Source organism: Theropithecus gelada, chromosome 14, assembly GCF_003255815.1.
Source record: "Theropithecus gelada isolate Dixy chromosome 14, Tgel_1.0, whole genome shotgun sequence".
Lineage (NCBI taxonomy): Eukaryota > Metazoa > Chordata > Mammalia > Primates > Cercopithecidae > Theropithecus > Theropithecus gelada.
This window is the reverse complement of record NC_037682.1, coordinates 64,073,556-64,083,726: the sequence shown is the minus strand read 5'-3', so window position 1 is coordinate 64,083,726 and position 10,171 is coordinate 64,073,556. Positions and strand designations below refer to the sequence as shown.

Below are 10,171 nucleotides of genomic sequence, written 5' to 3'. Positions count from 1 at the left end.
GTAAGTAGCAGAGCTGGGATTCAAACACAAGTCTAGTTGCTCTAATTTGAAGGAATCCAGAAGCCATAGAATCTGTCTCCCACCCGCCCCCCTACAAACTCACAACCAAAATAATTCCACAGACATGGATGTGTCAGTCTGTTTATTAGAAATGACTGTTGGCCCCACCATGAAGCAGTGACTGACCGGGTAACAGAGGGTTAGGCGACTTATAGAAGCATGCTTAGGACGCTGTCTTTTGTGGGAGCTGAGCTGAGCCCAGCCTGGTTATCCAAGCTGAGGGCAGGTAGTCTGGGAGAACTGAACTCAGCCAAGGAGCCAGAGTTGCAGCATCAGGGCCAGGCTGAGCAGGAGACCCCCAATCCCATGAAGCATCTCGCCAGCATTTACATGCATGACTGCAGCATAGAACCTCGCCACTTCCTCATTGGGGTTGCCCTGGGCTGAGTCAAACCACATCTGGATGCAGCGGCCGCTCCCTCGGCTGTAGTTGCTGACCTTGTATGAGTGACTCCAGAGGCCCTCACAAAGGGCGACTGGAGTGGGGAAGTAGGACTCAAAGGTGAGGCAAAGGGCCCCAGCTGGGCACTTGTTAACTCCTTCAGGGAGAGACATGGTGGACACCGACATTCAGCCCCTGGGCCCAAAGCTCACTTCTTGCCACCCCCAGAAATCTTCACCCCACCCCAAATCCTGGAGGATCTTCCAAACCCCACCTCAATCTCCTTTTTCCTAACCCCACCTCAATCGCCCTCACCTGAGGTCCAGTCCCATCCTCTGTGCCAGTTACTCTTGCAGGTGTGGGAGGTGTGACAATCCTCCCACCAGCGCTGACAGTCCTCTTTGCATAAGGGCACATCCAGGAAGCGTTCTTTGCGCCAGCTCTGATTCACCTGGTTGGGAAGTGGGGAGGCAGGGCTCCACTCAGCCAGGCCTGCTGGCAGCCATCACCTTGAAGTGATGGAGGGGGATGGCAGTCTGCTGGGGTGGGTCGGGGGGAGACACGCTACCTGCCGGATCCAGGGCCCCAGGTTGGGTGAGCACTCATAGAGACAGGTGTCCTGGATAAAGTGGCGCTTGCAGGCGGGCTCCATCTTACCACAGTGGTCCCAGTTAAAGTTGTACAGGCGGGAGGTGTCCTTGTGCAGCTCCTGGCTGGTGTTGGCCGTGCAGCAGGCATTCTTCTTCCAGGGACTGCACTGGGTGGGGAAGACACAGGACTAAGTGCCATACCCTCCTCCTCCTGCCACCTCCTGTCTCTCCCCCATTTGGTTCTTACTCCTCTGCCCTAAGCAGGTTGCCCTGGGAACACTGACTGTGATGGACCCTCTGTCCCAGGCCTCCAGGAACCCCTTTCTTGGAGGAAACACAATTACAACCATGTGATCAGGGGACTGTGGGAGCCCAGGGAAACCCTGTCTTGAAAGTAATAGCTGTCATTTATGAGGCACGTAACACTTCATAAAAAGTTCTTTCACATACTCATTTAAAAATTATTGAGCACCTTCTTTATGCCAGTCATGCTTATAGATGCTGGAAATACAGAAGAGAACAAATCAGACAGAAATATGTGTTCATGGAATTTTCATTCTGGTCAGAGGAGACAGACAGTAAGAAACTAAATATATATATGTATATATAGTATGTCGGGATATGATAAATGATATGGGAAAAGTTAGAGCAGGAAATGGTAATGTGGAATTGCTGAAATTTTAAATAGGTTAGGAAACGCCTCATTGATAGGTGACATTTTGAGCAAAGGAAGAGAGGGAGTGAGCCATGCAGTAATGGAGTTTGAATACATTTATTCTTCTTAGCATGTAGTAAGATCTGTGTCCCCAGTGGCTAGGCCAGTGCCAGACACATAGTAGGCCCATGAAAATATTTGCTGGAAAAAGTAAGCAAAAGCCAGGCTGGGCGTGGTGGCTCGTGGCTGTAATCCCAGCACTTTGGGAGGCCGAGGCAGGTTCCTGAGGTCAGGAGTTTGAGACCAACCTGGCCAACATGGTGAAACTTCATCTCTGGTAAAAATACAAAAAAATTAGCCAGGCATGGTGGCGGGTGCCTGTAGTCCCAGCTACTTGGGAGGCTGAGGCAGGAGAATCACTAGAACCCTGGAGGCAGAGGTTGCAGTGAGCTGAGATCACACCATTGCACTCCAGCCTGGGTGACAGAGTGAGACTCCTTCTCAAAAAAAAAAAAAAAAAGTAAGCAAAAGCCCTACTTTTTAAATCTATCTCTATCTTACATAGAGGCACATCATATTCTCACAAGATTATAATCTAGACTGGGTTTTCCAGGACTGCAAATACCATGAAATAGAAGGTTGTACTATGTGTTTTGTTTTACTAGAATTATTCACTATTTTAGAAAAGTATGACATCAACAGCAACATTGCTTATATTATAGTATCTTAGAATGTTTAAGTCACCAATAGAATATACCTGTATCAATCTTCATTTGTAGCTCCCCATTCATAATGATTTTATGACAAAAGCAAGCATGTGCTATTTCCTAATGCCTTCTAATGTAGTCATACCAGAGAACTGACATATTGAAATACGTATTATTTTATTACAAGTTACTTTCTGTGTGTTTCTCCTTTATATTACAGAGCATTATGTTGATATTTGCAAAAATTATGCATATAAATAGGTTCTTTGAATTTCATTGCAGGATAGAAAAAATAATCTAAAAAAAATCTGTCATAAAAGGGAGACATTGAATCTAATAGGGTTGCAATCCACTGGCATACATGTATATAGACTGTGTGAATGTCTAGCCCCTGTGCCTCAAATTACAGCCAGAAGGGCCTCCTCCTCTTCTCCCTTGGCACTCCATGGAACTGGCACTTAGTGAGGGTGGGAAAAGCCAGAGCTTCCCTAGTCTGTCGCCCACCAAAGGAGGAGCCTAACCCAGTCATATTCCTACCCCTCCACAGGGGCCATTCCTGTCCAGCTCCTTTGTGGGCCTATGTGCTTTTGTGAGCCTCATTTTCACTTACTTGTGTAATGTGGAGAATATCATCTACCTACATCAAAGAACCCCTGGGAATATGAAATTTTATACAAAAAACACATGACAATTGGCAGGTGCCCATCGAATGACGACTCAATATCATTGCCAACATGGTATCCACCTCTGGGGAGGGCCCCCCTAAAATCACCTCTCTACTCTTCCTACTCCACCTTCATCTTCTCCCATAGCAAAAATTCAGGGTGTGGAGGTATCTGACCCCTCAATCCCTCTCCCACCATCCTGACTTTCTCCTCCCTGTTAGAACCATCCCCCTCCTTAGTAGAGGCACACTCCAGCCATACTTGGTCATGCAGCTTGTCCTCAGGACCTGGCTTTGTCTTGTGGTGCTTGGCATCCATACAGACATTGAGGAGATCACTCCTGTCCTGGGCACTGCACATGGTGGCTACCCAGACCAGAAGCAGCAGAAGTGGCATCCATTTCCAGGCCATGTCTCTCTGTCCCTGCAGGGGGAGCTAGAGTAGGGAAACCAAATCCTGAGGGGAAAGGGCTCCAGGCTGGGAGGGCTCCCTCGCCCCCAGGCTTTAAGGGCTCAGGAGAACTGGCATTAGTGAGTTGAACCCTGGGGAAGTCTTCCCAATTTGGAGGAGATACTTTGTGCCCTCATCTTTTCTCTAGGCTTTATCTATGACAAGTAATTAAATTCTTCAGGCCTATGCCCTGCTTCCCTGAACAGAGCCAGGGACACATAATGTCTGTCCAGCAAGGGCTCTGTGGTTAGATGCTGGATCACCTGGGGTCTTGTGCCAGCTTAGAAACCAGGTTAGCCCTGGGGAAGGCAGTGACCCAGCTCTGCCGAGTTCTCAGATCAGCATGAGGATCAAGTGACAGAACCCACAGGATGGTGTTTGGTTAAATGATGCAGAAATGGAAAGAGCAGTGTTTTTTTTTTTTTTTTTTTTTTTTTTGAGACGGAGTCTCGCTCTGTCGCCCGGGCTGGAGTGCAGTGGCCGGATCTCAGCTCACTGCAAGCTCCGCCTCCCGGGTTTACGCCATTCTCCTGCCTCAGCCTCCCAAGCAACTGGGACTACAGGCGCCCGCCATCTCGCCCGGCTAGTTTTTTTTTTTTTTGTATTTTTTAGTAGAGACGGGGTTTCACCGTGTTCGCCAGGATGGTCTCGATCTTCTGACCTCGTGATCCACCCGTCTCGGCCTCCCAAAGTGCTGGGATTACAGGCTTGAGCCACCGCGCCCGGCCAAGAGCAGTGTTTTTAAGTAGTTTTGCTTCCTCAGATTTTTTCCTTCCCTTTTCTCTGAAAGCCATTTTCCTTTCCAGCTTCCTCAGCTGTCTCTGGGCTAATGCAGCAGACCTCACTTTACCTCTCAAAACACAAATGCAGATGAGAATGATATAGACTGGGGGTGGGGCAAGGTGAGGAGGGGGTGAGGAAAAGACCACATATTGAGTACAGTGTACGCTGCTCCGGTGGCGGGTGCACTAAAATCTCAGAAATCACCACTAAAGAACTTATTTATGTAACCAAAATCACCTGTGAAACGATCGAAGTTTAAAAAATTAAAAATAAATTTTTTAAAAATGCAGAGAGCCCCTTAGATCTGAGAGACAACATGAAAGTTTCCCATGTTGGAGCAGCCCGACCAGCACTTGGTATCCTGGAAGGCACTCAACAACAGGAGCAGCCCTCACCTCCTCTGTTCATTGCTGCCCTTGTCCCCACCTCCAGTCATTACAGAGCTGTTCCTTTGGGCTCTGTCACTACAGAGTGGGTAATGGAGACTGCTTCCTCTCCCTCTATGGTAAAGGTCCCTCCAAAAACTTACTGCCCATGACTCTACATTTAGTGTCAAGTCTTCCCTCTTCCAATTTCTTCCCCTTCAAGTTGCCTTCCCCACAGGAGCCAGCGTGATCTTACTAAAGAAAGATGTGGCCAGGCATGGTGGCTCGTGCCTGTAATCCCAACACTTTGGGAGGCCGAGGCAGGCAGATCACGAGGTCAAGAGTTCGAGACCAGCCTGACCAACATGACGAAACCCCGTCTCTACTAAAAATACAAAAATTAGCCAGGCATGGTGGCAGGTGCCTGTAAACCCCACTACTCGGGAGGCTTAGGCAGGAGAGTCTCTTGAACCTGGAAGGCAGAGGTTGCAGTGAGCCAAGATTGCACCACTGCATGCCAGCCTGGGTGACAGAGTGAGACTCCACCTCAAAAAATACAATACAATACAATACAATACAATACAATACAATACAATACAATACAATACAATACAATACAATACAATACAATACAGAAAGAAAGGTGTATTCCTCCCCTCTGCACAAACCCTCCAAGTCTCTCCACTGGCCTTGTCAACCTTCCCTCCTTTGGGCATCTTACCTGAACCTCCATTGCTGCTGGGAGCATACACGGCTGTGTCTGAGTTGGCCCCTCTCTAAGTGGGTAATAGATCCAGGCCCCTAGGCTGTCCCCACAGCTTCTGTCTTCAGTACAGGGTAGACAATGCACTCTGGTAAGCACAGAGTGAAATCTCCCGACTTAGCTATTCTCCTTCCTCTCTTCCTTCCCTTCCAGGCCCCACCCCCTTCTAGGCTCCCTAAGTCTGTCCATTTAGTCATTCCTCTTTGCATTCATCTCCTTACTTGTTAATTTACTCATTCCAGCATTCACACATTCAACTTTCATCAAAATCTAGAGAATTGCTCATCACCAGGGGGCATCTGGATTTTGTAGGTACTCCAAGTGGTTCTTAGGATAAGGCCAGCTCGATGGAGATAAGGTCTGGTGGAGACGAACCCAGGCTTTAGGGTCAGGCCAATGGGACCCAGTGAGAGCTCCATCTCTTGCACAACCTTGGGAAAAGTCACTGGACCTTACTGTGCTTCAGTTTGCTCACTAGAAAATTGTTCAGAATTGTATAGGGAAAAACCTGGCACATACTGAATAGGCTTAAGTGACAGCTATCGGGTTAATTTACGGGCAGCTAGGTGGACATAGGTAGAAGCTGAGGTATAGGCCGGGCACAGTGGCTCACGTCAGTAATCCCAGCACTTTGGGGGGCTGAGGCGGGCAGATCCCTTGAGGTCAGAAGTTCGAGACCACCCTGGCCAACATGGTAAAACCCTGTCTCTACTAAAAATACAAAAATTAGTGGGGCATGGTGCTGTGCATGTGCCTGTAATCCCAGCTACTTGGGAGGCTGAGGCACAAGAATTGTTTGAACCCTGGAGGCAGAGGTTGCAGTGAGCTGAGATCATACCACTGCACTGCGGCCTGGGTGACAGAGTGAGACTTCATCTCAAATTAAAAAAAAAAAAAAAAGAAGAAGTTGAGGTATAGAAGTCAAGGGTTACAGAAAAATTAAAATTGTCTCAAATCTGTTAAACAGCAATATATTACCATCTGGCATTTCTGAAAACATAATTAAGCAATTTTCGATGGCCTTTTTAAAACTGTGCTAAAAACACACATGACATACAATGTGCCATCTTAACCATTTCTAACAGTACAGTTCAGCAATGTTAAATAGATTTGCAATTCATACTGTTTGCAATCAATCTTGGAAACTTTTTCATCCTGCAAAACTGAGACTCTATATTCATTAAACAATTCCCCATTTTCCCTTTCCCCAGCCCCTGCCAACCACCATTCTACTTTCTGTCTCTGTGATGTGGACTACTGTACTATAAGTAAGTTCCTTGTCTAAGTGGAATCACCCAATATTTGTCTTTTTGTGATCGGCTTATTTCTCTAAGCATAATGTCCCTAAGATTTGTCCATGTTGTGAGGCGCATCAGAATTTAATTCCTTTTTAAGGCTGGGTAATATTTCATTATATGTATGTACCACATTTTCTTTATTTATTCATCTATCAATGGACCTTTAGGTTGCTTCCACTTCTTGGCTATCATGAAGAATACTGCTATGAAAATGGGCATCTAAATATGTCTTTAAGACCTTTCTTTCAATTCTTTTTGGTACATATTCAGAAGTGAAATTGCTGGATTATATAGTAATTTTATATTTAATTTTTGAACAGCTGCCTCACTGTTTTCCATAGTGGCCACACCATTTTACATTTCCATCAGCAGTGCACAAAGGTTCCAATTTCTCCACATCCTCACCAACACTTATTTTCTGTTTTGGGAGTTTTGGGTTTATAGTAGCCATTATATTGAGTGTGAGGTGATATCTCATTGTGACTTTGATTTACATTTCTCTAATGATTAGTGATATTGAGCATCTTTTCCCATGCTTGTTAGCCATTTGTATATTTTCTTTGGAGAAATGTCTATTCAAGTCCTTTGCCTATTTTTAAAAGTGGGTTTTCTTTTTGTTGAGTTGTAGTACTCTTTTACGTATTCTGGATTTACCCTTTATCAGGTATATGATTTGCAAATATTTTCTCCCATTCTGTATGTTGCCTGTTGATTATCCTTTGATGGACAGAAGTTTTTAATTTTGATGTAGTCCAGTTACCTATTTTTATTTTTGTTTCCTGTGCTATTGGTGTCATATTCAATAACTCATTGTCTAATTCAATGTCGTGAAACTCTTTGCCTAGATTTTCTTCAAAGGCTTTCATCATTTTTGCTTTTATGTTTATTTAAGTCATGGATCTATTTTGAGTTGCTTTTAATATTGTATAAAAATGTGTTTATACAAATGTATTACACCTGTGTAAAGCTGTAAGATAAAGGTCCAACTTTTTTTTTTTTTTTTTTGCATATGAATATCCAGTTGTGTCCCAGCACCATTTGTTGAAGACTATTCTTTTCCCCATGTTTTAATACCCTTGTCAAAAACCTGGACTCTCAGTTCAATTCCACTGATGTATGTCTCTCCTTATGCCACTACCATGCTGTCTTGATTATTGTAGATTTGTAGCAAGTTGTGAAAGTGAAAAGTGTTATTTCTTCAATTTTTTTCTTTTTCAAGATTGCTTTGGCTATTTTGGATCTCTTTCATGTCCATATGAATTTTAGAATCAGGTTGTCAATTTATTTTTTTTGTTTGTTTTTGAGACGGCCTCTCACTCTGTCGCCCAGGTTGGAGTGCAGTGGCGAGATCTCAGCTCACTGCAAGCTCCGCCTCCTGCATTCCCGTCATTCTCCTGCTTCAGCCTCCCGAGTGGCTGGGACTACAGGTACCCACCACCTCGCCTGGCTAGTTTTTTTGTATTTTTTAGTAGAGACGGGGTTTCACCGTGTTAGCCAGGATGGTCTGGATCTCCTGGCCTCGTGATCCGCCCGTCTCGGCCTCCCAAAGTGCTGGGATTACAGGCTTGAGCCACCGCGCCCAGCCCAGGTTGTCAATTTCTACAAAAAAGACAGCTGGGATTTTTGACAGGTCTTGAGTTGAATCTGTAGATCAGTTTGGGGGAGTATTGCCATGTTAACAATATTAGGTATTCTGACTGATGAACACGATATTTGTTTCTATGTATTTAGGTTTTTAATGTCTTTCAACAATTTTTTTTTTAAAAGACATTTATTCAGTGTCACGATCAGACTATTACATTTAGCAATCAACAGCATGGGTGCAAAAAACAAAAATCTACATTAAAATCCTTTGTTGGAATGCTTTACACTTTCCACAGAACAGAAACTAAAATAACCTGTTATACAATTAGTCACAAATGCAGTCCTCAATTTTTTTGCCCATACACATGAGTATTTGTCTAAAACATGTCTTCTTTGTAGCAGCTAGGCCCTGCCACCACTGTGCTTGGCTGAGTTCACAAATCTGTTGTAACCTGTAGCTTCCCTGTCACTTCTCTGGCTCTCCTCTCCTGCTAAGCTTTGTTTCCTAATTAAAATCTTCTGCCACTGCCGTAGCCACTGCTGCTGCTGGAACCGCCATAGCCAACTTGGTTTTGTGGTTTTGCAAAGTATTGGCCTCCACCGCCATAGGGGCCAGAGCTTCTGCCTCCAAAATTTCCTCCCTTCATGGGTCCAAAATTTGAAGACTGATTGTTGCAATTGCCAAAATCATTGTAGCTTCCACCACCTCCAAAATTGCTTCCATCATTACCAAATCCATTATAGCCATCCCCACTGCCACCATATCCACCACCACCACGGCTGCCACCAAAGCCACCACAACCATTGAAGTTTCCTCCACAACCAAAGTTGTCATTCCCACCGAAACCACCTCCACGACCACCACCAAAGTTTCCAGAACCACTTCGACCTCTTTGGCTGGATGAAGCACGAGCCATCTCTTGCTTTGACAGGGCTTTCCTAACTTCACAGTTGTGGCCATTCACAGTATGGTATTTCTGAATGACAGTCTTATCCACGGAGTCATGGTCATCAAAGGTTACAAAGGCAAAGCCCCTTTTCTTGCCACTGCCTCGGTCAGTCATGATTTCAATCACTTCAATTTTCCCATACTGGTCAAAATAATCTCTTAGGTGATGTTCTTCCGTGTCTTCTTTAATGCTGCCAACAAATGTCTTTTTCACAGTGAAGTGGGCACCTGGTCTTTGAGAATCTTCTCTTGAGACAGCTCTCTTTGGTTCCACAACTCTTCCGTCCACCTTGTGTGGCCTTGCATTTATAGCTGCGTCCACCTCCTCCACAGTGGTATATGTGACAAACCCAAAGCCCCTGGAACGCTTGGTGTTTGGATCTCTCATTACCACACAGTCTGTGAGTGTTTTCCATTGCTCAAAATGGCTCCTCAGGCTCTCATCAGTTGTTTCAAAGCTCATCCCTCGAATGAAGAGTTTCCTCAGCTGTTCGGGTTCTTTAGGAGACTCTGACTTAGACATGATGGCAGGGAGAAGAGAGACTTTCACGATGCTTCTTCGGCAGCGTCCACAGGCAGTCAACAATGTTTTATAGTTACAAGTCTATTACTTGTAACTTTTACTTTTGTTAAACTTATTCCTACATATTTTATTCTTTTTATACTATTATGAATGGAATCATATTCTTAAATTCATTTTCATAATTGTTCACTGCTAGTGTATAAAAATACAATTGATTTTTGTATTTTCTTTTTTTTTTTTTTGAGGCGGAGTCTGGCTTTCTTGCCCAGGCTGGAGTGCAGTGGCCGGATCTCAGCTCACTGCAAGCTCCGCCTCCTGGGTTCATGCCATTCTCCTGCCTCAGCCTCCCAAGTAGCTGGGACTACAGGCGCCCGCCACCTCGCCCGGCTAGTTTTTT

The 10,171-nt window shown here is 45.0% G+C and overlaps 2 protein-coding genes across 6 annotated transcripts; both read right to left on the bottom strand.

The window, feature by feature from the left end:
• Positions 1–134: 134 nt before the first annotated feature.
• Positions 135–5,535, bottom strand: FOLR2 (folate receptor beta). 5 transcript variants are annotated; one of them, XM_025357221.1, is made up of 5 exons: positions 5,379–5,535; positions 3,321–3,494; positions 1,011–1,199; positions 758–893; positions 135–599 (listed from the first exon to the last, which is right to left on the bottom strand). In XM_025357221.1, the coding sequence occupies exons 1-5, from the start codon at positions 5,403–5,405 to the stop codon at positions 307–309; spliced, it is 819 nt and encodes a 272-aa protein (XP_025213006.1). In that variant the 5' UTR covers positions 5,406–5,535; the 3' UTR covers positions 135–306. The 5 variants fall into 5 exon arrangements, with proteins under 5 accessions (XP_025213006.1, XP_025213010.1, XP_025213008.1 ...); XM_025357225.1 differs by having other exon boundaries at positions 135–536; XM_025357223.1 differs by having other exon boundaries at positions 3,321–3,482; positions 5,379–5,523.
• Positions 5,536–8,586: 3,051 nt separating this feature from the next.
• Positions 8,587–9,774, bottom strand: LOC112606582 (heterogeneous nuclear ribonucleoprotein A1-like). Its single transcript, XM_025357220.1, has one exon. It carries the CDS (start codon positions 9,772–9,774, stop codon positions 8,812–8,814), a length of 963 nt encoding a protein of 320 aa, XP_025213005.1. The 3' UTR covers positions 8,587–8,811.
• Positions 9,775–10,171: the final 397 nt, after the last annotated feature.

Coding starts and splice junctions, on each gene's coding strand:
- LOC112606582 (XM_025357220.1), bottom strand. CDS start 9,774: ATGTCTAAGTCAGAGTCTCCTAAAGAACCCGAACAGCTGAGGAAACTC.
- FOLR2 (XM_025357221.1), bottom strand. CDS start 5,405: ATGCTCCCAGCAGCAATGGAGGTTCAG. Junction 894..1,010: donor TGGGGCCCTGGATCCGGCAG/GTAGCGTGTCTC, acceptor CTTCCCAACCAG/GTGAATCAGAGCTGGCGCAA. Junction 600..757: donor AGGATGGGACTGGACCTCAG/GTGAGGGCGATT, acceptor CTCTCCCTGAAG/GAGTTAACAAGTGCCCAGCT.